We start from the raw sequence: 24,089 nt of genomic DNA, 5'->3' as shown, positions 1-24,089 counted from the left end.
GCTTCAGAAAAATACAAAAACAAACAAACAAACAAACAAACAAGAACTCAAATTCCTCTCACCCACTTTCCCACTATGGCTCAAAACAGAGCATTCTCATCCCCCACTGTCAGGTTGTAGTTAATTTGCTGGCTGTTCTCTCTCACTGGCTTCCTGGCCTTTACTCTGAAATGTAGCAAAAGTTTACCTTTTCAGGAGTGTCAGGGAAAGCTTATATTGGGGAGGGACCTGACCATTAGGGGAGTTTAAATTACAGTAGTTGATTGTGAAAGCCTAGCCACAGGCCCAGAGGTGCCCGGTCCCAGCTCTGCCTGGGAGATTCCTGACCTCTTGGCTATCTGCAAGATTTACCGAGGACACCAGAAAGGACCACGCTGGCTATGCCTGTGCTACATCAGAAAGAATTGTGTTTCTGCAGCGGAATCCCCCTCCTCCTGCTCATTGTCATGTCAGTGACCAAGGCTACAAACCCCGATATGTTAATCTAAGGATGTCCAGGTGCACCCAACCCCATACCAGCAAATGACTGCAGCAGCCCCTATATCTAATGCTGCCTCCCACAGCTCGGGGCTGACACCCTTTGTTGGTCTCAACCCACCTGCGCCCAGGTATTTATTTATTTATTTATTTATTTATTTTATTTTTCTGAAGTTGGAAACAGGGAGGCAGTCAGACGGACTCCCGCATGCGCCTGACCGAGATCCACCTGGCACGCCCACCAGGGGGTGATGCTCTGCCCATCTGGGGCATCGCTCTGTTGCAACCAGAGCCATTCTAGCGCCTGAGGCAGAGGCCACAGAGCCATCCTCAGCACCCGGGCCAACTTTGCTCCAATGGAGCCTCGGCTGTGGGAGGGGAAGAGAGAGACAGAGAGGAAGGAGAGGGGTAGGGGTGGAGAAGCAGATGGGCGCTTCTCCTGTGTGCCCTGGCCGGGAATCGAACCTAGGACTCCTGCACACCAGGCCGACGCTCTACCACTGAGCCAACCGGCCAGGGCCCACCCAGGCATTTTTAAAATAAACTTTCCTTTTGAAACACATTAGCCTTCTGTTTTTGGTTCAGCCCACAGTTCCTGCCTTTCAGACTTATCTGGCCTGTAGGAAATCTGGAGCATATATGAGGACACAGTACTGTTTTCATTTCATTGTTAAAGATACCAGTAAATTTTGCATAGCTGATCCTTTTAGAAGTTTTAAAACAAGAAATTGGCTGTAGAATTTAAAAAGTTGATGCCTGCCTCATTGCAAATGTAGCTAAAGGTGCTTTTGTGCAAAAATTGGAAAATAAATATATGAATAATGAACAGAACAATTCATTTTTCATTTCCTTTCTGTCTTCTGTGAAGCACCCCTCCAGCACGCCCAGCTGTCAGAGACGGCTGTGAATTTGATGAACTGTAATTGAGCCATATTAAGACTCCAGTGACTTTAAATATAGCTCCTTCTTGTTCAACACAAGTCCACTGTCTTCATTCAGGAAATCAGAGTTGTTCCCAATCACCACAGGGGATTCAGCGTCTCTCTGCGTAGTTTGACTTTTTCTGTGATGAGGAATAATTGGGAAGGAATCTGAGTGGAAGGAGAGGCCCGGACAATGGCGTGGCTGAGGGATGCTGGATCAGATTTGGGAAACATGATTTCTCCTCCTGGCTTTGCTTCTCTCTGTATCCTGCAAGTGGCTGAACTTCCAAGGCAAGTCACTGCAGGATTCAATCCACCTTGCCAGAAAGACGAATCCAACAATTTCTCTAATATGGCGTTTCCTAAAATGTGCTCTAGACCAGTGGTCCCCAACCCCCAGGCCGTGGAGCGGTACTGGTCTGTGGGCCATTTGGTACCGGTCTCCAGAGAAAGAATAAATAACTTACATTATTTCTGTTTTATTTATATTTAAGTCTGAACAATGTTTTATTTTTAAAAAATGACCAGATTCCCTCTGTTACATCCATCTAAGACTCACTCTTGATGCTTGTTTCAGTCACATGATACATTTATCTGTCCCACCCTAAAGGCCGGTCCGTGAAAATATTTTCTGACATTAAATCGGTCCGTGGCCCAAAAAACGTTGGGGACCATTGCTCTAGACAGTACAGCAGAGGAGAGCTCTGGGAGGACCAGGGTTCTGTGGTCAAAGTTATTTTTTCCCTATTGAATTGCTTTTGTACCTTTGTCAAAAATCATTAGGGCATATTAGAAGGGGTCTGTTCCTAGATTCTCTATTCTTTTCCATTGAACTATGTATCTGTCTCTCTAGTAACATCATACTGTCTTGGTTACCGTAGATATAAACCATAATGTTGGGTAGAATGATTTCTTCCACTTTATTATCTTTTTAAAGATTGTTTTAGCTAGTCTAGGGTCTTGCCCTTCCATAAAATTCTAAAATAAGCTTGTCTGTGTCTACAGAAAACCCATGTTAGGATTTTTTATAAGAATCACATTAAAACTGTAGATCAAATTGTGACTTTTTTTTAATGTTGAATTTTTCAATTCATGAACATGGTATGTCACTCCATTTATTTGAGTTGTCTTTGATTTCTTTCATCAGCATTTGTAATGTTCAGCCTCCCTATCCTGTACATGTTTTTTTAATTTTATACCTAATTATTTCATTTAGTTTGGATCAAATTTAAAGTCTTTTTGGATTAAGAGCTTACCTTGCATAAGTCACTTTTGGTCTATAATCTGATGAAATAGTCATCTGGTTTAAATTATTTTTTTCTAACCCCTCAATTATTGGACTAATTTAAAATGGTTAGTTTTTCTTGCATTGGGAAGACTCTCAATTTTTTTAAAGGTTTATGAAAATTTAATTTGTTTTCTCTGTCACTGGTCTATAATTTTTTTTTTTTTTTACTTAAACAGCCATTTATATGTAGCAAAATAAGACAGGACAGAAACAAACTTTACCTACATTGTTTATAAATACCTTTTTCCCTATTTACACTTATTTCTTACATGAATTTTTAAGAGCATATCTCTCTAGGACTTGTCCTACATAATTTTACATTTGTGTGTATGTGGAAACACTTGAATATAATTCAAATCCATGCAGGAGCTCTCTGTAAATGATGTCAAAAGTAAAAGGGTGTTTTATTTTTTCTCAAGTTAGTGAAAAATTAATCAGTGGTTTTTTGGGTACGAGAGAAATCATAGAATAATTGTTAGCCAAGGGAGTTAACAGTTAGGAAGCTGTGTTGACAAAAGAATGGAGATCCACTCACTTCACTTCAAAATATTTTGCAGATTTCTTTCTCTTTCTTTTCTCTTTTCTTAGTCTTTCAGTTATGAACTCCTTGTAACCAATTTAAAGAACTCTGAAGTGTATGAAATAAAATGAAAGAAAATAATCTTATAGTCTTATTATAGAAAATAATCCATAGTCTTGGTCCTCAGAAAAAAAAAATACTGTTAGATCAATGTGTGCTTTTCAAACTAGTTTCTCTGTGTATACAAATAGAAACATAGTCTCATTCTTCTATACATAGATCCTAATTCTGAAGCAAGAATAGAGTAATTTATTACATACTATGGTACTTGTTGAAGGAGACCATAATTACAGATTTCCCCGGGACACTTGCGGTGAGTCTGTAGTTCTTATGTAATTTTTAGTAGCAATTTCTTCCACAGCCGGACTATTATGGTTCATGAGATAAATAAAATTGTCACATTAATGATAGCAGCCCTCTTTCCCTCACATTTTGACCATAATTCTAAGTCAATAATTAGTGGCTTATCAATGACACCCATTAATTTAACAGTTCTAGACTACTCGTCAATTTTGATACACCGTTAACCTGTTTAAAAATACCCAAATTAATGGACAAAAAGTTTCCAATATTTTGCTACTATAAATTTTATTATGGTAAAAAAACTTGTGCATCTGTCTTTATATGCTCATGTTAAACTTTTTGGAAGAAAAACCCTTAGAAGAAAAATTGCCAGGTAATATCCTATACCTTTAAATTTTTATAACTACTGCCAAATTGTGTTAAGGTAGGTGATACAAAATCACACCCCTACTGACAGCTGAGGAAGGTACCCTTCACCCTGATTCCATTCTCTGTATAAATTTCAGATGTTTCAGTTTAAGTGACTTTTCTGTTCTTTTTTTTTTTTTTTTCTTTTGGTGTGTATGGCTTTCTTAGGAACACACAATGAACATTTAAGTTATTTCACATGTACAAATAAAGATCCACTCTTCAGTTCTTCAGGGAGATGGATCAGATTTATGACTCCGACAGGCACTAGTTCGGTTTATTTTAAGTGACCAAGGGCATGTAGGTATTTTGGGAAAGAATGGGACCATCTATGTGGGGGTTGGGGCATCACTGTCTAGACTGGTTCTTTCTTAAGAAATCTTTCATAAAATGTTTGCTTAAATGCTGTGTTCAGGGTCTTGGGGAAAGATTTGTGGAGAGAAATGTTTTGTGGTGACAACTTGTGATTAGAACTGAACCTGTCTCTTCTGATTTACCTGTCCCTGCTTACTGGCGCTTGTCCTAAAACCATGGATACTTTTCTTAAGAAGGACAGTATGGAAACGTTTAAAGGTTTGGAACACATATAAGAAACTTGGAAATTTTTTAACAGAAATGTTCATTAGGGTATTTTAGAGTACTCAGAAATTTCAACACACAGTAATGATAATATAAAACAAATGTTACAACAAAAACAGTCATAATAAAAATAGTATACTTGTTCATTTTATTAATACTTGAGAAAACATGGACCCCAAAGTGGATTGCTTTCATAGCACTTTTATTTTCAAAAAACAGCCTAGAAAAGTTAAAGGGGCTTATACCTTTTCCTTTTCAGGAGGATAATGGCTTTAATTTATTTTTAAAGAATGAAGCAGTTTGAAGCTTCTGTAACGCTTTGCAATTTGCATATACAAAGTGAATTGCTCACTTATTTCATTCAGTCCCATAAGGGGAACAATAATTAGGAGACAGCCTATAGAAAGCAAGGCAGCAAATTGCCTTTTAGGAAGCGATCTCCTTTTCACTCTGTAAATATAAATAAATCATCATTTGTACATTACTATCAGCAGAAGAAGGAGAAAAATTGTTTTCCTAAACAGATTTTGACTTTGCAACACACCAGAAACTTACTTAAAATTTTCACACGATGCCTATGAATTGCATAACTCCAACAGGAATATACCTGTTACTGAAGGGAAGATACTTTTTAACACCCAATTATCTAATCTCTTGAAACACCGGAGAAATTTCAACAGTCTTTCTATCTAGTTACAAAATAATCCATTTGGAAAATTGAATTGTGGAATTTGTAATTGTTTTCTGAGTTGTTAATGCAAAACTGGATTACTGGCTATTAAATATTTAGGTCAATGAATACTATCACTTGTGATGAATAAGACATCAAGACTATGGCTTTAAACAGCCAATATAATTTGGCGGTCCTTATATGGGAATTCCCAATTGGATGGCTTACTTGAAGATTTATCAGAAATTTAGGAGAGTATTGAGTATTTTTTTTCCTTTGATGGAGTCCTAAGACAGTATTTTTGATAATCAGAAAACTAAAAACCATGCATGACCAGTGGTGGTGCAGTGGATAGAGTGTCTACCTGGGACACTGAGGTCCCAGGTTCAAAACCTTGAGGTCGCCTGCTTGAGCATGGGATCATCAAAATAATCTCATGGTCACTGGCTTGAAGCCCAAGGTTACTGGCTTGAGCAATGGGTCCCTGGCTTGGCTGGAGCCCCATGGTCAAGGCACATATGAAAAGCAATCGGGCCACCACTATTATCAGTTCCATGTAGATATCACCCTGTACTTACCTGATGCACCCATCAGCCTTATCCTGCATTCTCCACTTTTTCCATCCCAGGGTTTCTCAACCCCAGCACTATTAGTATTTAGTGGGCTGGGAGGCCATCCTGCGCATCTCTGGCCCCTACTCAGTAGATTCCAATAGCACCCTCGTTGTGACAAGCAAGCATGTCTCTAGACATTGCTAAATATTTCCCTCGTGGAGGAGAGGGGTGCAAAAATCTCCCCCATATTGTGAACTTGGTGGTCTCTCTGATCCTTTTCTGTAGATTCATTTGGTGGTATTTGGTGGTGTTCTTTTTATATTTTTACTTTTTATTTTTCTTAGGTGAGAAGCAGAGAGACAGAGAGATTCCTGCATTTCTCCCAACCGGGACCGGGATTCACCTGGCAAGTCCCCTATGGGGCGATGCTCTGTTTCTCCGCTGCTTGCCAACCGAGCTCTTCTTAGTGCCTGAGGCGAGGCCATGGAGCCATCCTCAATGCCCAGGGCCAACTTGCTCCAACTGAGCCAGGGCTGCAGAAGGGGAAGAGAGAGAGAGAGAGAGAAAGAAGGGGGAGAGAGAGGGGTGGGAAAACAGATGGTTGCATCTCCTGTGTGCCCTGACCAGGAATTGAACGCAGGACATCCACATGCCAAGCTGATGCTCTACCACTGAGCCAACCAGCTGGAGCTGGCATTTGGTGGTTTAGTGACGAGTACTCAGGTTACCCGTGTTGGAGCCCCAGATCACCTGTTGGCCAGCTGTGTGAACAAATGAACCTCTGTAGCAGGCGTAGAATAGTGCCAGTGGTTAGAAATGTGGAAAATTTAATAACACGATTGAGGTGAAGTGCTCAGAACCTCATATCTGGCACGTAATTAAGAGTCTGCCTGCTTGGCATCCAATCCGACCTGTGCCACTGTTTGGGCATGGTAATGACACCATGTGTCTCAGCCTCCTTGCCTTTACAGGGGAAGTGACAATCAAGTTTACCACAGGAGATGAATCTGTGCTTATGGAGGGTCTACACTGTGTGAGGTGCAAATCTCGGCCCATGAGGGGCCAGGATAGGAAGTACAGAATATGAGTGTGGCTATTTTAAATGGAGTGATCAGGAATGACATCATAGAGAAGATGATACGTGAGTAGCTGAGCATCGCGGTATCTGGAGGAAGAGTGTTTGTAGGTACAAGAAGAGGAAACCCAGACTGCTGTTGGCTTGATGGGACTGAAGAGACCGTGTAAGTCACGTGGATTTCATTTAGGCTTTTAAGCTAAGGAAGCAATCAGTTGTGCCTGCCCTTGTTTCAGTCGAGTTGTGTCTCTGCAATGTCATGATGCTCACATCACAAGAGGCTGTGTTTGCAGGAAAGTGTATAGAAACACTCTGGAAGATTCCAAAGAGCTGTCCTCTGGACAACAGGGCCCATGTGGAGACGTCAGTGGGCAGCTTTATTTCTGCCAGCTATGGAGAGAAACTCGTGCCTCTTAAGGAGCTCAGTGTGCAGGGGAAAACACGTGGTTGGAATAGGGCCTGCGCAAAGTGAATCAATGTTTGTTTAGACTGATTGTCAGGCAGGACCATCCGATAGAATCAACACGCTGCCACTGAAAAGCACACCACCAGCAAGGTCGCCTTCTGTCATTTCCCGCATTGGCCCAGGAAGGGCAAGGGGGACTGCCTTCACCATCTGCCTCGGGTCCCCAGAGGAAGGGGGCCTGCATGCAAGGGCCCGATACAATGCTATGCAGGTGCCACTGAAAAGCCAGGAATTCACAAGCCAGGAATTGCGAATAATCCTTCTCCACAGGCTCTAGAAGTGTAACCTGGATGGCCCCCAGACCCCCTCCCCCCCCCCCCCCCCCCCCGTGCATGGCTTTCTTCAGCTGCTAACAAACCAGTCAGAACTTGCATTCTTTACACTGCACAGAACTTCCTATGTAGTGTCCATTCTTATGAGCAGAGTTTTCAAGGAGCCACTATTCTTTATGAATTTTCAGTTAATTCAAGGGTTGAGTCGACCCCAGGTTGTACAAAATCAGATTAAGCCTGAAGCTAACGTGGGTTTTGGAAAGTACACACACACCCCGACTTCTAGAGGAAAAGCAAGTATTTCAAAGGTCCTAATATTGACATTTTCAGTAAGCTGTACAGGTAGTTCTGGTCTTGTTTGATAGTGCAGCTGGGTTCAGTAAGCTTAAGTAGATCTTGGAAAAGGAAAAGGAAAGTTACACATGAGGGACACGGGGGACACAGATTTATTTGGAAAAGTGACCAGCAACTAGCAGACCAGAAAATAAACAGAAGTTATTTTGCTTCTCTAACTTTGCTATTGTCTTAGCATGGAAATTTTATGAAAGGGTAGGTAAAAGTATTTAAATGCTATCTACATGCCATTTTTAATAACAAAATTACTTTTTTTGTTTTCTGTTAACTACAAGAACCATCCTGTTAGTAACGAAAATTTGTAACCAATTTTAATTAAGACGTTTCTTGTTTTAAAATAATTCTCTTATTCAATGAAGACCTGAGACCATATCAAAATCTGTGTTTACTTTAAATGTGATTCTGTAGGTGCAAATTATTTCTTTGTAGAAGAACTATTGAAAAATACATCCTGGCTGTGGCCAGCTGGCTCAGCAGTAGAGCGTTGGCCCAGCATGTGGAAGTCTCTGGTTCGATTCCCAGCCAGGGCACACAGGAAAAGTGCCCATCTGCTTCTCCACCCTTCCCCCTCTCCTTTCTCTCTGTCTCTCTCTTCCCCTCCTGCAGCCAAGGCTCCATTGGAGCAACGTTGGCCTGGGCGCTGAGGATGGCTCCATGGCCTCTACTTCAGGTGCTAGAATGGCTCCAGTTACAACAGAGCTAATGCCTCAGATGGGCAGAGCATCGCCCCCTGGTGGGCATACTGGGTGGATTCCAGTCAGGCACACTGGGAGTCTGTCTCTCTGCCTCCCCACTTCCTGCTTCAGAAAAAAAAAAAAAAAAAAATGTCCTGCCTTGGTTTTCTCTTTTACAAAATGAAGTGACAGTAGAAATTAACATGTCTCATAAAAGTTTTATGTGACATAAACATAGCTGCAAACGCTAGGATCATTTTACCACACGCATTGTGAGGAAGACTTGGGGATTGCCGTTTTTTAAAAGTAAGACGCGTGTGTGTGGGTAGGGGTTGGGGTGGGTATGTGCATGCCGTGCTCACTGAGATGTTGTTCTGATCTGGGAACAGAAACTATTGCTTTGGAACTCGACAATGAGTCCTTCCACACATAAAACGTAAGCCCGCCAGCTCTAGGAATGCTCACTCACCTCCCCGGAGTGGGGGTGTTGGGTTGTCATTATCTAAACCAATTTCCAAAATGGGTAATTGTGTTCTGACTCATGCAATTCTCCCTACATTTCCTGACTCTTTCCGGTGACTTATCCCTTCCTTTTTGTCTTTAATGCATGTATAATGAAATGACATGTTTCAGAGTCATTGCTGTGCTTCAGACTCGGGTAGACTACTCCTATAATGACTCAGTAGAGGGTCAGAATAAAGCCTGGGACAGAGGTCCTCAGGAAGGTGGAAGATGACCTTTGGGGCTGAAGATTCTCTGTGCTGAACGATTTTAGAGTTAGTCATGAGCATTCCCCTCAGGTGGCTGAAGAGAGTAGGATTCAGGGTCGGTTTGTCTCATTCAAAATTTGGTTCTGACATTTTTTTTTTTTTAGCTGTAAACATGGGCCTATGACTTTGATCTTTCTCAGCCTCAGTTTCTTCATCTTGAAAAGACTGATAATATCTATCTCAGGGTTTTCATGAAGATCAAACGACAACATACCATATAGGAATAGCCTAAGCACAGAGCATGGCATGTGGTGCAGGCTTTGTAAGTGTTGACTCTCAAATGACTGTTTTTCATTGATTGAGTCCATTAGTAAGTCATTGATAGGTGACTCATGTCTAGCTGGGAGCTGGAGAGATAAATGGGTTAATCACAACAGCAGATAATAGAATACAGCTTCATGCATCATACATGGGAGCCGATAGAAGGGAACAAGTCATTCACACCAAGGTCAGGGCAAGTTTTCCGGAGGCAGTGAACCTTAAAGGAAAGGCAAAATTTCCCTGGAGAAATGAGGCAGGAGAGAGGCATTCACTTTGGAGAAGCACCATGCAGTTCGACTTGTGGATGGGTTTGTTCTCTTGTTCATCAAGTCCACGTGTATTGATGAGTTTCCACTATGTGTCAGCCTCTGCATTAGATTCAGGGGATACAGTGGTGAGCAAAATATATACTGTCCTACCCTATGGAAATTTAGTCTACTGGCAAGACAGGCACTAAACCATAGCACACAGAGCCATCGCAAGACTGATGGCAAAGGTATCATTGGATGGTAGAGCCTTACGACTCTGATTAGATGGACATGGGGGGGGTGCCCTTTAGGCTCTACAGGTAACTGGGCTATAGAGAGAACAAACCCATCTACAACTAAGACTTGTAGGGTGAGTGGGAGCAAAGTAAGGAAAGAGAAGGGAAGGCTTTGTGCTTAAAGAACCATGGTCCCTTCGGGGAACTAAATAAAGGCTAGTATGGCTGGGACATTGGACATGGCAAAAAGTATCAGAGAGGAGGCTGGTGAGATAGCTTTGGAGAAGGCCACAGAGGGTCTTGATGGCCATTCTAAGGATTTGGGGGTTTTGTCCCAAGTGCAATGGGAAGTCATTGAAGTGTTTTGTGTGTGGAAATGCTTGAATCAGACTTTTGTTTTGAAAAGACCATCTGGATGTCGTCTTTACAGTGAATTAATGGAGTTAAAATGGAAGTAGAGAGACCAATAAGTAGTTGTGGAGGATGACAGTGGCTTTTGTTAAGGCAGTGGCATAAGAATAAATCAATTATAAATTGTTTCATCTGGTAAGCTCTAAGGGGGTTGGTGTAGTTGAAGAATAAGACAGATAGTGTCGAGCCACTGAAGAGGTTGGTTTGTCGAGCTTTTGAGAAACACTGGTGTCTTAGCCCGTTTGAGCTGCTGTCACAGAATACAATAAACTGGGTAGCTTATAAACAACAGAAGTTTATTTCTCACCATCCTGGAGGCTGGAAAGTCCAAGGTCAAGGCACCACCAGATTCTGGGTCATCACATGGCAAAAGGGATGAGAGAGCTCTCCGGGGTGTCTTCTATACAAACACTAGTCCCACTAGATGTGCATGACCTAAGCACATCTCCGAGGCCCCACCTCTTTTAAAAATACTTTTATTTATTAATTTTAGAGAGAAAGGAAGGGAGAGAAACACCTACTGTTGTTCTACTTATTTATGCATTCATCGGTTGACTCTTGTATGTGCCCTGACCAGGGGTGGAGGGCCTTAGGATTTGACATAACAGTCATGGGGGAGGCGTAAACATTCTGTCTATAGCAACTTTTATGATATTTCATGCCAAGAAATTTGTGCTTATACTCTAAAGAGAGCCAGAGGAGGTAAAGGAGCAGGGAAATGAAATAATAGGTCAGTGTGCTTAGGGAGGGTATTCCTTCTCCTTACCTACTTCCTGAGCCAGGCATTTATTGACTTTAGAGTAATAGATGGGAGAAATGGTGTGTATGACCGAAGGCAGAGACTGTAGGCAGCCGCATTCTTTTGTATAACACGAAGGAGGTCTGAGAAGGGAAGGTTAAACTTGTCAGTGGGGAAGAGTTATTTATCTTGTAAATACTCTGCCCTGAAGCTACTTAAACCTTCTCCAAGGCAGGACCCAGTTCTTGACTTAAAAGAGGACCTCGATATAACTTAAGGAGGGACAGCCATTTTGAAAACACAATAAACGATATCTTGTGTTGGAGGGGAAGGGTTATAAAAGTATGAAAGGGACCAAAAGTTGTGGGAGAGAGGAGGGAGAAAGACTGTTTAGTGGGAAAGGCTTCCCACTGAACAAGGCGGTACCAATGCAGTGGTCCCCAACTCGGAAGCAGAGGCCCCGTAGCCATGGAGAAGCTAGGAAGTCAGAGAGAGTGGGAACTCTCCTCTCTGTGGTGGGATAGACTTGAACCCTGAGTAGGAGGCATTTTTGAGAATCCTGACAGCACATCTTTGATTGAGAGAGTGAGATAATTTGGTTATGAACTGGACCATATTTCCCTCCCTTTCCTTGAGGTCAGTGTGTTGAGAATGCTTCTGCTAGGAGCATTTGAGAGGCTGTCCACAATGATGGGGCCAGACATAAGGGCTATTGAGAAGGTAGTCTTCCGGGGGGGGGGGGGGACTTAACAAAACAAACAAAAAACTGAAACAGACTTTCTGCCTCTCTGAAGGAGAGCCTTGCCACTTAATATGCCTCAGAACATTTAAAAAGCAAAGGTAATTTTTTAACCTTCCTTGTTGTGCATTAAGAGTAACACTGAAGTAAGCCATAGCTTTTTTTTTTTTTTAAAAATCAATCTTTAGAATTTATTGGGGTGACATTGGTTAATAAAAGTATACAAGTTCTTGGTGTACAATTCTATAATACATCATCCACATTGTGTGTTCACCATCCCAAGTCAAGTCTCCCTCCACCACCATCTAGCTCCCTTTCCCTTTCTCTACCTCCCCCAACCCCCTTTCCCTCCCATAATTCCCACACTGCTGTCTGTGTCGATAAGTTTTTCTTTGTTTAATCCCTTCACCCAGGTCCCCAACCCCCACCCCCTCTCCCTGTCAAGCTGTGGTCACCCTACTTTCTGTGTCTCCCCCTGGTTTGGCGGTGTTGATGGGGAGGAAGCATTCTTTCGGAGAGATGTGATCAAACTTGTAATTGTCCGTTTTTCAGGTCACAGAACTCAACAATGTGAAGAACGTCGCTCGTTTGCCAAAGAGCACCAAGAAGCACGCTGTAGGGATCTATTTCAATGATGATACCTCCAAGACCTTTGCTTGTGAATCAGGTTTGTATGCAGCAGGGAGGGCTCTGCTTCCAGCTTTCCAGCAGGCGCTGGGCTTACGGGTTAATCTTTTGGACATTTCCACAGATCTTGAGGCTGATGAATGGTGCAAAGTACTCCAGATGGAGTGTGTAGGGACGCGGATCAATGACATCAGCCTCGGAGAGCCCGACTTACTGGCTACCGGGGTTGAGAGAGAACAGAGTGGTATGTAGAGAAAATTCTCTGCTTTGCTCTTGTATAAAACTGTTTTGTCCCCATATAATAAGACACAAGATATCGTCATTATGTAAAATTTTTGAAGTTATAAAAAATCTATATAGAAGCAAAAATAACTCTTTATTTCACCTAAAGCCTGTGTTACTATATCAGTGTATTTCTTTTCTTAATATGCTTTCAATGCATAATATGCATATGTCTACATTAATAACATCAGCTAGAAATGTGGGGGAGCCTGCTCTGTGCTTGTTTCTGTGGAAGATACAATTGACTTTCATTTTCCCAGCAATCCTGTGACATAGATACTATTACTTCCCCATTTTACAGATGAGGAAATTGAAGCTTGAAAGGGCTAAAGATCTTGCTCCAATTCCCATAACTGGTGTTTGATTCCAGACTTTTGGGCCCATATTTAGAGCGGACAGATTTCACAGTGTCATGGGTTTGTGTCTTGCCCTTTTCACTTAAAATTTTTATTGAAAGCCTTCCAGTGTTTTTAATAGCATCCGGATTTTATGAATATTTCATCAAGTTTAAACCCACCTAAATCTGTGATTTTCTTTTTCTTTTTTTTCTTTCTCCTGAAACAGTTGAGCTAACTCTTTGAGCTCAACATTCAACCTGGGAATAAATCATTTCAAATAATAACGACCTAAATATTCATGAGCACTCCAGCAAAAATCAATGTTGGTTTACACTATGAGCCTGGAGGTGAGAATCAGTTCTTTGTGTCTGAATAGCTGAGCCTTGTGATGGGGAAAATTAGATCCCAGATTTCTGCTTTCACCTATTGACTTGATCCACGAGGCTGTTTCACGACAGAGAGGCTGTGGCTCTCAGAACACAGTGGAGGTTGAACCGGACTGACCCTTTTTATGGGCGCACACTCCAATTTTTAGTAAAAAATGTCCCTTCCAGTTGGAACTCGGCCTTCATGACACATTCATAGTCTGGGGACTATTTCAGATGCACCATATCGGCCATATCCACCTTCAAGGCAGTGTTATTGACCGAGACCTAGCAATGCAGGCTAATTTGAAGGAGCCTCTTCGTAGACTAGGGATTTGAGCTACGGAGAGGTTGTCATATGCCCGGGTCACACAGCTGAGTGCCAGGCTTCTTCCATGGGTCACTAAGTCAGGATGCGCCCGGGCTGTGAGGACCTGACCACAGTGTCTCACAGACAGGCGCACATGAAGCCAAACATAAAGAGGAACCCATGACAGGTTTCGATTTTTCTTTTTAATTTAGAGTACTCTGATCAGCACTTATTTTTTTTACAAATTTGTCGTTGTGATGCTGCGTCCTGACGGTGCTACAGACTGAATTCAAGAATTGGCTGTGCCTAGGAACTGCCTTTCCTGTGCCAATTCTCTTTGCTTCAGATTCCTCCTCTGTCAAACAGGAATAATAGTACCTCTGGCAGATACGTACTAGGTATTATTATAAGACTCAAATATGTCTTCTAAGGCAGTGGTCCCCAACCTTTTTTGGGCCACGGACCGGTTTAATGTCAGAAAATATTTTCACGGACCGGCCTTTAGGGTGGGATGGATAAATGTATCATGTGACCGAGACAAGTGTCAAGAGTGAGTCTTAGATGGATGTAACAGAGAGAATCTGGTAATTTTTTTTTTTTTTTTTTTTTTGTATTTTTCTGAAGCTGGAAACGGGGAGAGACAGTCAGACAGACTCCCGCATGCGCCCGACCGGGATCCACCCGGCATGCCCACCAGGGGGCGACGCTCTGCCCACCAGGGGGCAATGCTCTGCCCCTCTGGGGCGTCGCTCTGTTGCAACCAGAGCCACTCCAGCGCCTGGGGCAGAGGCCAAGGAGCCATCCCCAGCGCCCGGGCCATCTTTGCTCCAATGGAGCCTCGCTGTGGGAGGGGAAAAGAGAGACAGAGAGGAAGGAGAAGGGGAAGGGTGGAGAAGCAGATGGGCACCTCTCCTGTGTGCCCTGGCCGGGAATCGAACCCGGGACTTCTGCATGCCAGGCCGACGCTCTAACACTGAGCCAACCGGCCAGGGCGAGAATCTGGTCATTTTTAAAAAATAAAACATCATTCAGACTTAAATAAAACAGAAATAATGTAAGTTATTTATTCTTTCTCTGCAGACTGGTACCAAGTGGCCCACAGACTGGTACCAGTCCGCAGCCCAGGGGGGTTGGAGACCACTGTTCTAAGGCACTTTACAGTATGGATTTGCATGACTTCAAATAGTTATAATAGAAATGGTCCCTCTCAGCACTATAGCTGTTGTGATTCTCGAGCAAGGTTGTTATAGAAGAACTTGTAAGCAAATAAATTGGTAATAGTCTCTCTTACTTTTTAATTAAGGATGATAGCCTTTCTTACTTTTTCCAGCAAATATTTGTTTAGAGGGAGATTGAAATAACTTAGAAAACTTGAATAATAGATACATGAATACATTTCACAGACATGATCTTGACATGCATATTTACAAAATTCAATTACAATCTATGAAAATTCTAATGACATCTTTACTGTAAAGTAATTTATTTAGAATGATGTTAAATGATTATTAGTGCCACACTGTTTTGTCAGAGGTATGCAATCTACCATAATGATGGGTAGGTGAAAATATGTTTACTATATTAATAATATTTTTTTTCATATTTCACTTAATGATTTTGGATTCTGTTATTTGTTAAATTAACAAAAGTCCTAAAAATATAATAGAAGTATCATAATTGTGCCTGTAGGGATAAAAATTTGGTTTCAGTTATAAGCCAAGAGCTATATATAGAGTAATCTTAGTTAAATTTAACAGTCATCCCAACAAATAAATGAATATTTCTTCTCAGTATTTGGCTGCAGACAGCTCACTGTTAACACAAGTTCAACTCTAGCCATTTGGGATTTTCCCAAACTATTGGTATGTTAAGTGACTTTTATTTAAACAATTCAGGATATAGTGTTATTTATCTACTTATGAAAATTATAAATTGATCAATAACTAACATTATTAAACCACATAACAATTTTTCACACCTACATCCTTTGTGAACACCAAATATGGATTTAATTAATAGGTACTAAGCAGGGAAAAAATATTTTTAATGGTTTTATTGCTTCAGTCTTTTATTGACATACAATTTTTTATTATGCAAATTAAAATATTCTAAAAATGGTCTTTGCTCATTTAAATAGCAGTTATTGTATGTTGACAGCCAGACTGTATCATTATTGTGTGATTTAATATGGTCTTCATCTAAAAAGTTATTTCCTGGGACTGTTAACTTATAAGAAAGGTTTATCTTCCTGAGTATTCAATCAAAAAAGCTAGACAATGAGCTTGAAGTATTTTTGAAATGCCTCTTTGTTCCTACAATGTCTTTAATGTTTTATTCCTGGGGATTTTAGACTAACCTTTTGTTTTTCTCCCAGAGAGATTCAATGTGTATTTGATGCCATCTCCTAACTTAGATGTACATGGCGAATGTGCCTTGCAGATTACATATGAGCACATCTGTCTTTGGGACGTCCAGAATCCCAGAGTCAAACTCATCTCTTGGCCGCTAAGCGCCCTGCGGCGGTACGGACGAGATGCAGCTTGGTTCACTTTTGAGGCGGGGAGGTGAGTTTGTTTCATCATCGTTTTCCCATTCCCCCCCCCCCCCAGGTGCATATCATTTGTGACCTGGCTTTATGTATGAGATCCACCTTGCACCACTCCTTGGGAAATGTATAGAGCTATGACCATATAATGTTAGGGGGCGCGTTATAAAATATTCACATATTAAACCTGGCTTCCTTTTCCATGGACGATTCTAATGTTTCATGAATATGATAGGAGTTTTCATTACACGGTCTGATGTCATACTACAAACTGAAGTTGAGTCAGGTAAAAATCCGCCATTTACTGGGTCAGGCTGAGCAGAGACTAGTGGCTTGGTTTTTTGGAAAACATCCGTATTGTTATTCTAGGTCTGTTTCCTCCTCTGAGCTGACTGTGGTCGATTATCAATACACTGACATTGTTTGAAGTTGCAGCTGGTTGAGTTCCACCCATTTTTCTTGCAGTGTGATGAATGACACTAATTCCGGAAGAGGTTAGTTCTGAAACATGCTCGTTGCAATAGCCAGCAAGTGCTTTAGGGCTTTGCCTTTTTGCTGTTAGAAGTGAATCTGGGAGAAAGTGGAGCCCTAGAATTTGGGCTGATCATTACCTCCAAAGACATCAGTCTGTCTAATCAGTGTTTCATTTTCCTTCTTCCCCACCCTTCCTTCCTTGAATTTAGTTTCTTTTTTTTTTTTTTTTTGAAACACTGGATCAGAGGTGGATTAAGGTCGGTTGAGGCCCCAGGCACAGAAGAAAATATTGGGCCTCTTACATTAGAAAAAAGTATAAAGTTGGGGTTTTGTGGGGCCCTTCAGAAGTCGGGGCCCAGGGCGCGCACCTGGTGCGCCTGCTATTAAATTCGCCTCTGCACTGGATATAAATTTTTATATTTTAGAAATTTAAATGAATACTTTTAAGAAGCACAAGTCCTTCTGTATATGGTCTGGCATTGCATTAAACTTGAAAACAGTCAACTTGTGACTTTAAAAAAAAAAGTGTGTAAAAGTGGACAGGAATATGATATCCGATATAAGGAGAGTAATATCAGAAGATCTAAACACCTGAGCCCCTACTCAGCCTGAATATATGTCAGTAATGTGCCACTCAGAGTGGTCCATTTATTCCATTTTAAACAAAACTCAATTATTTAAAATTTGCTTTCCAGAAATATGATTAATTTGATGCTCTTACAACCATTCTAGCAAGTTTTTAAGTTCTTCTTTTCTATACAGCTCTTCTCTGGTCTATTTATTTTCAAGTACTGAAAGTAAATTTCAGGTAGACTATAATTTCAAGTACAGTGTTGAAATGCTGTAAACGAGCCCATGACTCTCCCAGAGACTGCAAAGGTCCTTGCGTCAGAAAATCAAACTTGAATCTTCCGAGCTATGTTCTTCCTTTATGAGAATTACTTATTTATTATCCTTCTGGGCAAATCTATCCATAGAAAATGAAAAATTTATTTGGGAAGGTGATGATATTTTCCTGTTTGGGTCTCAGATATTATTTATGTATTCACTGTAACTAGTGAAATCAAGGTATAAAAATGTTTTATAATAGACTTTTCTATTGACCATAAACCCATGTCATGCCCACTGTTATTTCATATTGATTCACAGGACAGGAGAATTCTGCATTGATCGGGATGTCTGTGGCCTGTTTGGGCAGCTTTTATTCAAATACGAATATTTCAGTTGTCCTTTGATTTACTATTTATAGGAAGGAGCAATAGGAAAAGTATATGTCTTTTCTTAAAAATGGTAACTTCTGAAGGCTAAAACCTTAGTAAATTTTGTAGTATCTCTTGACTATTTGAAGCTTTTTAAAAAAAATATCTTAATAGTCTAGGTTTTATTACCATTCATATCTTTCTCAAGATTAATTCATTCATACTGAAATCTGGTTAAACTTCCAAGGATCTAAGATTGTTTTAAAGACTTTTCTATTTCTCCTAAGTCATGTAGGAAACCAGAGAAATTTTTAAGCAGGTATATGTGTGTGTGAGTGTGTGTGTGTGTCATGCAATCATGTTTCTCATTTGGAAACAACAGTTTTCAGGGGACAAATGTATATGTGAACAGATACTGAAATAGTTCAGGTGAAAAAAATGGTGGATAAAAACTGTGGATGCATTGGAGGCATAAATTTCAGAATTACCCAATGACCTTGATTCAAAAGCCATGAAGTGCTGTCTTGAAAAATGAGAGTTTTACTCCATGACTTTGGTCTCCTGATAGTCTGACCTTTGGTTATTTTATCCAAGAATTCCAGCAGTTAGAGAATTATAATACCCACAACCCATTCTGCACAGTCTTGTGCCTCAAATACTGCAAGAACTTTGAATATTTTTTGATTTTGTATAGCAGTCTTATTCCGTATTATGCTTTGAGGGGCTGGTGCAAAATCAAGATAAAATGATCAGAAGGACAAGCATTGGGCTTGTGTTCTTAGGATCTTTCACATTTCTCAGCCAGCATGGTATAGTTAAGGGGTGCTGGTTCAGGAGTCAGAGGGACCCTAGGTTCTGTTCTCTATTCTTTACTAGCTGTTGACCTTGGACAAAGTATTTAACTTCCCTTGTAAGTTTATAAGGAATAACTTCCTTGCAGGGTGAAAGCAGAAATTCACATAGATGACCTAGAAGGGTGCTGGGCTTCTTCTCCTAAGTAGTATCCTTGATGTTTTATTCTGATTATTTTTGAAGCAGGATCTGGGTTTGCAGGATACAGACAGTATTAAGCTCAAGGTAATATTACTATTCCATATTTTGCCTGAAACTCAAATAAAGACAAATTTTTATAGTTACCATCAAGATGCTGAGGATAAGAAGATCATTCGTGTTCCCCCAGGCGTGAAGGTTTCATAGCTGCCTTGCTTTATTGGTGAAGATAATTTTTTTCCTTGGCTATTTTCGGATGTGTTCAAAACAAGGCAGTTTCATATTAACTAACATAATTTCCTCCCTGTCTCGCATCAATAAATGAATAGGAGTTAAGCCTCTCTAGGCAAATAGTTTTTATGTATTTAACACGCTTCCGCAAAGACTTTTCCGTATTGTTGTTCAGAATACAGGGAGTCTTGTCAAAGACCATGTGCAAAGATCTGTTCATCATTAGCCTCTGGTATAGATGGAACTGAGTGTCTTTCCTGTACAGTGGCCCATGTCACCCCACCACGACTGACAATGGGCATGTGTAATAAACTGGACTGGGAGTTGGACAAAAGTAAATCATAGCTCTCCCAGATATTGGCTGGGGGACCTTGCATGAGGCGGCTAACTTCCTGAGCTCCCATTGGCCACCTATAACACGAATGTAATATATATGATGTAGAGATCACTGTGGAGATTAGTAAAGGTACTTGTACAAACACCTGTCTTAATTACCAGCAAGGAATAGGCAGTTGTGTCAGCCATACTGACTTGAGCAGGAGAGAAATTAATTGGCTTTTACATAAACCAAAGTTTGGGGAGTAGGAATGGCGGCAGGCTTGGCTTCCTTTAGGGTCAGTGTTGACCGTAGGTTTCATCTCTCAGGGCTATTTCTTCTAGGATGGCTTTACTCTGGCTCCACATGGTGGCTTCTTGCAGCTTTGGGACCTTCTCACACCATCAGAAGAGAGACAGATTCCTGCCACATGATGAGCATCACATTTACAACGTGTCAGGCACTGTGCTGAGCACTGTGTGCGAAGCACCCAGGGTACGATTTGAATGGGGATGGTTCTCCCAAAGATGGAAGGGGGTACTGATGCCATCAGAAAGGGAATGAATATAAGGTTTAAAAAGAAATGAACAAAATATACATGTTACAACATTCAATAACGCCTCAGAGCAAGTGGGGCGAAGCGACTGCCTGTAATGAGCAACATCACTCAGAAAGGGGCCGAGATACACAACACTGGTTCTCAACCTGGGGTGCTTTTGCTCCCGGGGACATTTGGCAATGCTTGGAGACATTAAACCATTCATTCTCATCGTATCTCTGTTTTTTTCCTTGAAGAAATTCAGAGTTAAAAAGATAAACTTTTTTAGCAAAGTGCAATTACAGGATGAACTGCCATTCCCTTGCCCCTGTAAGTAAAGAAGAACTGGTCTATTTGAGAGACCGAGACACAGAGCCCTTCTTTTGTTTGAGGTTTCTCTTGTCTTGTTCGTTTCTGTGCACTCTGAAGCCCTGGAAGCTCAGGGAAAGCCTCAGATGGGCAGGAGCTCTGGTGTTCACGGGGAAGATCCATCTGGCTGACACAGGCTCCGACCGTGGCAACGTCCCCGGCGGAGCCACACTGAAGTGTTTATTGTTCAAAGCAAGGTGGCAGGTGTCCAGTCGTTTCCCTGCTCATTTTAAAGCTGGCTGCCTGAGGGAGCTGTGCCTCCGTGTCAGCGTCGCCTCCCTCCTGACTGATAAATGAATACTCGGGGGGGGGGGGCAGCACCTGCCTGTGTGGGAACACCTGCCTGTGTGGAGCAGGGCAGGTGACTTTCGGCAGAACGGGCTGAATGATGACCACCACCTGAGCGCTCTCTTTACCAGCTGGAGAGACGCTCCCTTGCTTTTGTGTTGACATTGTTTTAAGAAGAAACTTTTAGGTATGCCAAGACTATGTTAAAAGTGACATCGCATTTACAAATGCTTTTCCTTAAATGGAGTGTACACATTTGTGAAAAAGCTGTATTTTGGATGTAGAGACAACTGAACAGCCTCAGAAAAGAAATCACTTGTTTCCTGAGTATATCACTCTAAAAACAAGCTGAACTGGTGAAATATTCTTTCATCGGGAAAAGAATGGCTTTCCTTTCTAATCGGTGAATTTACAGCTAAAAAGATTATTCTGAGATAAATCTTTGAATATCTCTACTAGTGTTCTTGATTTGAAGCTACTTCATAATCTCTGATTTCTGAGTATGTTATAGAGCATATACTCATTCTTATTAAAGGACTGAAAGCAAATTAACAAGTGAAGTGTGCTCGGTTCTCCCTGTCATGTTCAGTAGATAGATGCGAATGAAATGAACCGGGTCCCACACACAGTCTTGCTCAGAAGTGAACTCTCTTCTCTTATAAGAAAGCAGAAATGACTTTTGTGCCATTTACACCATTTGTTCTTGGTTAACATTTATCCAAAAATAATTTTAATTATGAAAGTAACACCCACTTATTATAAATAAAAAGGAGGAAGAATTATCTTTCTACTCTGCAGAATAACCTCTTGAATAACCATCAAGAATAGCCCTTTCATTATCCTGAGCAAGTTCTTTGCCAGATGCTGTGCTAGGTGTGGGGTGTGAAGACAGACAAGGCCACCATCATTAGCTTAGCAAGGTCCCCTCTGCCCCTGAGCCTCTGTGATGGTACCATGTGAAATCCCTAAAGGAATGCTTGATGTTCTTAGGACCTTGGGGATAATTTAGACACTTATCCATGTATCCTGTCTTGTGGCCATTAAAAAAAAAAAGTTTAATGTGTATTATTTATTTATGTATTTTTTTTTTTTCATTTTTCCGAAGCTGGAAATGGGAGGCAGTCAGATAGACTCCTGCATGCGCCCGACCGGGATCCACCCGGCATGCCCACCAGGGGGCGATGCTCTGCCCCTCTGGGGCGTCGCTCTGTTGCATCCAGAGCCATTCTAGCACCTGAGGCAGAGGCCACAGAGCCATCCTCAGTGCTTGGACCATCTTTGCTCCAATGGAGCCTTGGCTGTGGGAGGAGAAGAGAGAGACAGTGAGGAAGGAGGGAGGGAGGGGTGGAAAAGCAAATGGGCGCTTCTCCTGTGTGCCCTGGCCGGGAATCGAACCCGGGACTTCTGCACGCCAGGCCGACGCTCTACTGCTGAGCCAACCGGCTAGGGCTATGTATTTTTTAAGACAAATTTAAATTCATTATTTTACCTTCTGGGATTTCATCCCTGGTTTCTGTTAGGATAAGGTCATAGGAAAGAGAATTGGGGCATTTGGATCTCTTTGGATGCTGGAAAAGTGTCCAAGAAAAAAGTCAGTGGGTAAATAAAAAGAAAAGAGTCCAGACTATTGAAAGTCAGAATGTGTATCTGCAGTTGTGCAATGCCTGACCTGTTAGAACTTCTTTATTCTGTGCTGTCTTCTCTGGTGATGAGACGCAGGTGTTGCTGGACTGGGCTATGTAAGACCATTAGCCTATTTGATGTTTGTTTGTTTTTGTTTTTATTCAGTGAGAGGAGAGGAGGCAGAGAGACTCCTGCATGCGCCCCAATGGGATCCACCTGGCAAGCCCACTAGGGGGCAATGCTCAGCCCATCTGGGATGTTGCTCTATTGTTCAGCAACCGAGCTCTTCCTAGCCCTTGAGGCAGAGGCCATGAGCCATCCACCTCAGCGCCCAGGGCCAACTCATTCCAATCAAACCATGGCTGCAGGAGAGGAAGAGAGAGAGAGAGAGAGAGAGAGAAAGGGGGAGGGGTAGAGAAGCAGACATTCACTTGGGAATCAAACCTGGAACATCCACATGTTGGGGTGATGCTTTACCACTGAGCCAATCGGCCAGGACCTCTAATATATTTAAAGGAAGGTTTAGAGCAGGGGTAGTCAACCTTTTTATACCTACCACCCACTTTTGTATCTCTGTTAGTAAAATTTTCTAACCACCCACCGGTTCCACAGTAATGGTGATTTATAAAGTAGGGAAGTAACTTTACTTCATAAAATTTATAAAGCAAGAGTTACAGCAAGTTAAAGCAGATAATAATAATTACTTACCAAGTACTTTATGTCAGATTTTCGCTAAGTTTGGCAGAATAAATCTTGATAAAACAACTTACTATAGTTAAATCTATCTTTTTATTTATATTGTATACTTTGGTTGCTCCACTACCGCCCACCATGAAAGCTGGAACGCTCACTAGTGGGCGGTAGGGACCAGGTTGACTACCACTGGTTTAGAGTCATTGTGTTTATCAAAAGCAGACATTGGGTAAAAGAGTGATTGTTCAAAAGCAGTTCTTGCCAATTATCAGATCATAATATAGATGAAACGTTTTACTACCAGTGTTCAAAATAAAACAGAATTGGAAACATCAGCATGTCATAAGCTGATGATAGATCAATAGCTAAATAGGAGTTCATAACCTAATCTGTATTTATTGCTGTGGGTTGCAGTTGCAAAGACTTTAGGAGCCACTGGATTGTGTTGTTTGAGAAACAGCACTGCAAGGTTTGATATTAAGCAATTCTGCCACTGTTTCTGGGTAACACATATCTTCATCCTTTCTAGAACCAAGGTTGCCACCTGAGTAAGTAAATAAATAATAACCTTGGCTGTAGGGGAAACAGAAGGCCACTTCTTCCTCTTAACAGAATTAATTGAGGTTGCTTCCTCCTCTTCACAAATTATATTTCCATATTTGATGGAAAAAGAATGTATGGAAAACATTAGACCTTGCAGAATTAGGTGTCAGATTTGTATGGTGGCACAAATAAGGAGGGGACAACAGTGAGCATTGATCTATTGGAGGAAATCTTCAAGAAATAAATGGGTCTTGAATGAAAATGCATTCACTCTTAGTTTTTTATTCTCCATTGGATTAGAATGACTTAATGATTAAAATCACATGATCAA

At 41.4% G+C, this 24,089-nt stretch overlaps 1 protein-coding gene across 2 annotated transcripts in view; it reads left to right on the top strand.

Moving 5' to 3' along the window:
* Positions 1–24,089, top strand: part of DOK5 (docking protein 5) — a 113,775-nt gene that overhangs the window by 58,132 nt on the left and 31,554 nt on the right. For both annotated transcript variants that reach the window (XM_066237015.1, XM_066237017.1), the window contains exons 3-5: positions 12,580–12,694; positions 12,779–12,898; positions 16,324–16,513. In XM_066237015.1, coding sequence (XP_066093112.1) covers positions 12,580–12,694; positions 12,779–12,898; positions 16,324–16,513 — 425 coding nt within the window. The remainder of the gene's footprint in view (positions 1–12,579; positions 12,695–12,778; positions 12,899–16,323; positions 16,514–24,089) is intronic.

This window comes from Saccopteryx bilineata, chromosome 6 (genome assembly GCF_036850765.1).
Source record: "Saccopteryx bilineata isolate mSacBil1 chromosome 6, mSacBil1_pri_phased_curated, whole genome shotgun sequence".
NCBI lineage: Eukaryota > Metazoa > Chordata > Mammalia > Chiroptera > Emballonuridae > Saccopteryx > Saccopteryx bilineata.
The sequence above is the reverse complement of the archived record's forward strand: the minus strand, read 5'-3'. Positions and strand labels throughout refer to the sequence as shown.